This window comes from Guyanagaster necrorhizus (assembly GCF_019112545.1).
Source record: "Guyanagaster necrorhizus MCA 3950 unplaced genomic scaffold BT62scaffold_10, whole genome shotgun sequence".
Lineage (NCBI taxonomy): Eukaryota > Fungi > Basidiomycota > Agaricomycetes > Agaricales > Physalacriaceae > Guyanagaster > Guyanagaster necrorhizus.
This window is the reverse complement of record NW_025064889.1, coordinates 895,435-898,346: the sequence shown is the minus strand read 5'-3', so window position 1 is coordinate 898,346 and position 2,912 is coordinate 895,435. Positions and strand designations below refer to the sequence as shown.

Here is a 2,912-nt window from a genome sequence, read left to right as displayed (position 1 = left end):
GCTTTGTCTTTAAAGCTATAGATTTATACTTTTTACTAGCATATATAGCCATTACTTTGTCAAACCAGAGTTTATAATTGGTATCATCATTTATATTTGAGCCATATAGACTGTATATGTACTCAAAAGGTTGTGTAACTGAATGAAATTGTGTTTCTATAGCTGGTTATTACATATATATAAGTATGTTTTTTTTTAAATTTTAAATTTAGGGATAGTCCAAAAATGGTTTAAGAGTCTATTGTTGACTTTTTTACTGAGCAAGATGAGAATATTGACTTTAAGAGGGTTGCAAGCTATCAAATATTGAACTGATAGTTGTAAATTTTTAAATTTAAAACAAATAACATATGTAGTGATGATAGAATGGTGTTCTTTGTCTGATTCAATGACTAAGGCTACTTCCTCTTGATCATTTAGCTGACCCTCTAATCAAAAATTATTTTCTTTATAAGAGTCATTCATTCTAGTTTTCATAATTTCAGATGATACTTTGAGTAAGCATATCAAATGACTAACTGAATAAAATATCATATACTGATTACTATATAATATATATTTACAAATATAAAGTAATCTCTTCAAATAAAAATGCAACATTTCTTGCAAGCTCTAACAAACTATTCAATGTTCTATTAGCTGACTGCATGTTTATTATCACAGTAGAGTTATAAAATAATTTCAGATTATGACAGACTACTTCAGACATTAAAATGACTTATAAGTCTGAGTCAATAATGCATTTGATTTTTAATTGATGATCTACCACTGACATTATTGATTTTAAGATGATAAATTCTGTTGCACACTTAAATAGATCTATTTTTTTTTCTTTCTTTAAGTAGGCCTCATAGGGATCTTATAATATAAAGAATCTCTCAGAAAGTACTTCATAAAATTTTTCTATGTGCTTCTATTCAAAAATTTGAACTACTGAAATAGAGGCTTTATAGAGTAGCATAGTTTTAATTTTAAAATTGTTCAGAAGCACATTGATCTTGATTATATCAGATTCAGTGTATAAAATATTATTCTTAAAATGCTCAATAGTAAGTGAAACCTTTTATTTGATGATATTGTCTTTTATCATATCACAGATTTTAGATAACAGAGAAAATAATTCATGTTGCAATAATGTAACTGTGGAATCCATCATTCTTTCATATATGTTTTAGGCTATTAAAGCATCCTTAATTGATACTTTAGTATAGTAGACAGGTTTTTAGTTTCAAACTTTCTTTTGGTAATCAGACTTAGCATGATTTGCCAGTCTAATTAAAGCAAATAAATATATATTTTCAGAGATATTATTTTTTTAATTAAGAGTTATAGTTTCTATGACTAGCTGTATGACTGCAGTAGGTAACTATTTCTGTGAATTTTTAGTTTATGTATTTTTTTCAATTGCAAGAGTAAAGAATTTAATAAAATCCACTTCTATAGTATCTTTTTCTAAAGTCTGTGGTAAATGTATTTTCAGATCTTTATTTTCCAATCCAGAAAGTTTGTTAAGATCTGATGTATCATCAGAAATTGAGATAATGTCTCAATTAAATTCATTTTCTTTAAGAAGAGTTTCTTTCTTGTTATAGACTTTACTGGTTCTGTTGTAGCTTTTTAACTGGCTCTAATAGTTTTTCCAATAGCTTTAATGAGTTTAGCTAATTGTGAATTTTTAGACTTTCTCAATAATTAAATTTTTATCTGTAAAATATGTAGTGGATTGGTGAACTAAATGTGAGACTTTTTAAAATCTGAGCTCTATAAATATATAGAATCTGTAAGATAACAATCTCAATTTATGATGCAGTATTACAGATGAACTGAAGCAGCATAATGAAAATGTCCTCTTTGTATACTGTAGAGATCTGAGTGGCACTGTTACTTTGTTATCTAAAATAAATATAATAAGGTGAGTGAATTGTGCAGATTATAAGACTTTAATAAAACAGTCTATTATATTGTTTTTGATGTTGATATAGCAGCATTCTAATGGATAAAGATAAAGCAATCAAGAAAGCATGAAAATTATTGGACTGTATATGCAATGTCTAATTTAGTTTCAATTGCAAGATAGATAAATAATTTTATAAGTGAACAATAGAGTGGTTTCTGTAGAATAGTTTGATTTTCTGCAGATAAGTGAGAGAGATCATAGTGACAGAGTTTCAGATCTGAGTCTATAAAAGTTGTAATGGAGTGAATGTTCTTTTGATTATATTGAGAGGTGATTCTATTGATAAGAGCAGTCTGAAAGAATGAGATAGTTTTATTGGTGCAGTTTCTGGATATAATGATTTTGATACAGAACTTTGTTTTATTTAGATTTGAGATTGTCTATTTCTGTTGCATTTGATGCTTAAATCACTTGTTCTTCTCCTTCAAACTGGCTATAAAAAGGAAGTTTTTAATATATATGATGGCTATGACAACTTCAGCAGCAATCTTCTATACTAGATGCAGTACTCACTGCTGAGACATATAAAACCTTAAAATAGTATGGTTTCATTCATAGTCTGATTCTATATATGACCACTCTGCTTCATTCTATATAATTTATGTTGAAGCTCTCAGACTCAGTTCTTCTTACTAGGTTCCTCAAATCTCTTGGGTTGTTTCATATATTGAGTTTCATTCTCAGGTAAGAGACTATAAAGAAAGACAGTCTTTACATCAATTTATTGAGTATCCCAGTCAAAAGTAGTAGCCAAATATAAGAGAATACACTAAAATTCTATATGAATAGTAAGAGAAGTAGTTTTTATATAGTCTCAGCCATAGATTTGTTCAAAGCTTTTAAAAATGAGACAGATTTTTCAGCAGACTGCAGTTCTAAATTCATTGCATTTAATTTTAAAGAGAGGCTATTTTTTTTTTGATTTTTCAGCCAGAAGGTACACTTCTTGCTCAAC

The 2,912-nt window shown here is 27.9% G+C and overlaps 1 protein-coding gene across 1 annotated transcript; it reads right to left on the bottom strand.

The window, feature by feature from the left end:
• Positions 1 to 559: 559 nt before the first annotated feature.
• BT62DRAFT_893084 (uncharacterized protein) lies at positions 560 to 718 on the bottom strand (the record flags this gene model as incomplete). The annotated part of the gene is made up of 1 exon (XM_043183132.1): positions 560 to 718. A coding segment is annotated over one exon (159 nt), but the record flags the coding sequence as incomplete, so codon positions are not given.
• Positions 719 to 2,912: the final 2,194 nt, after the last annotated feature.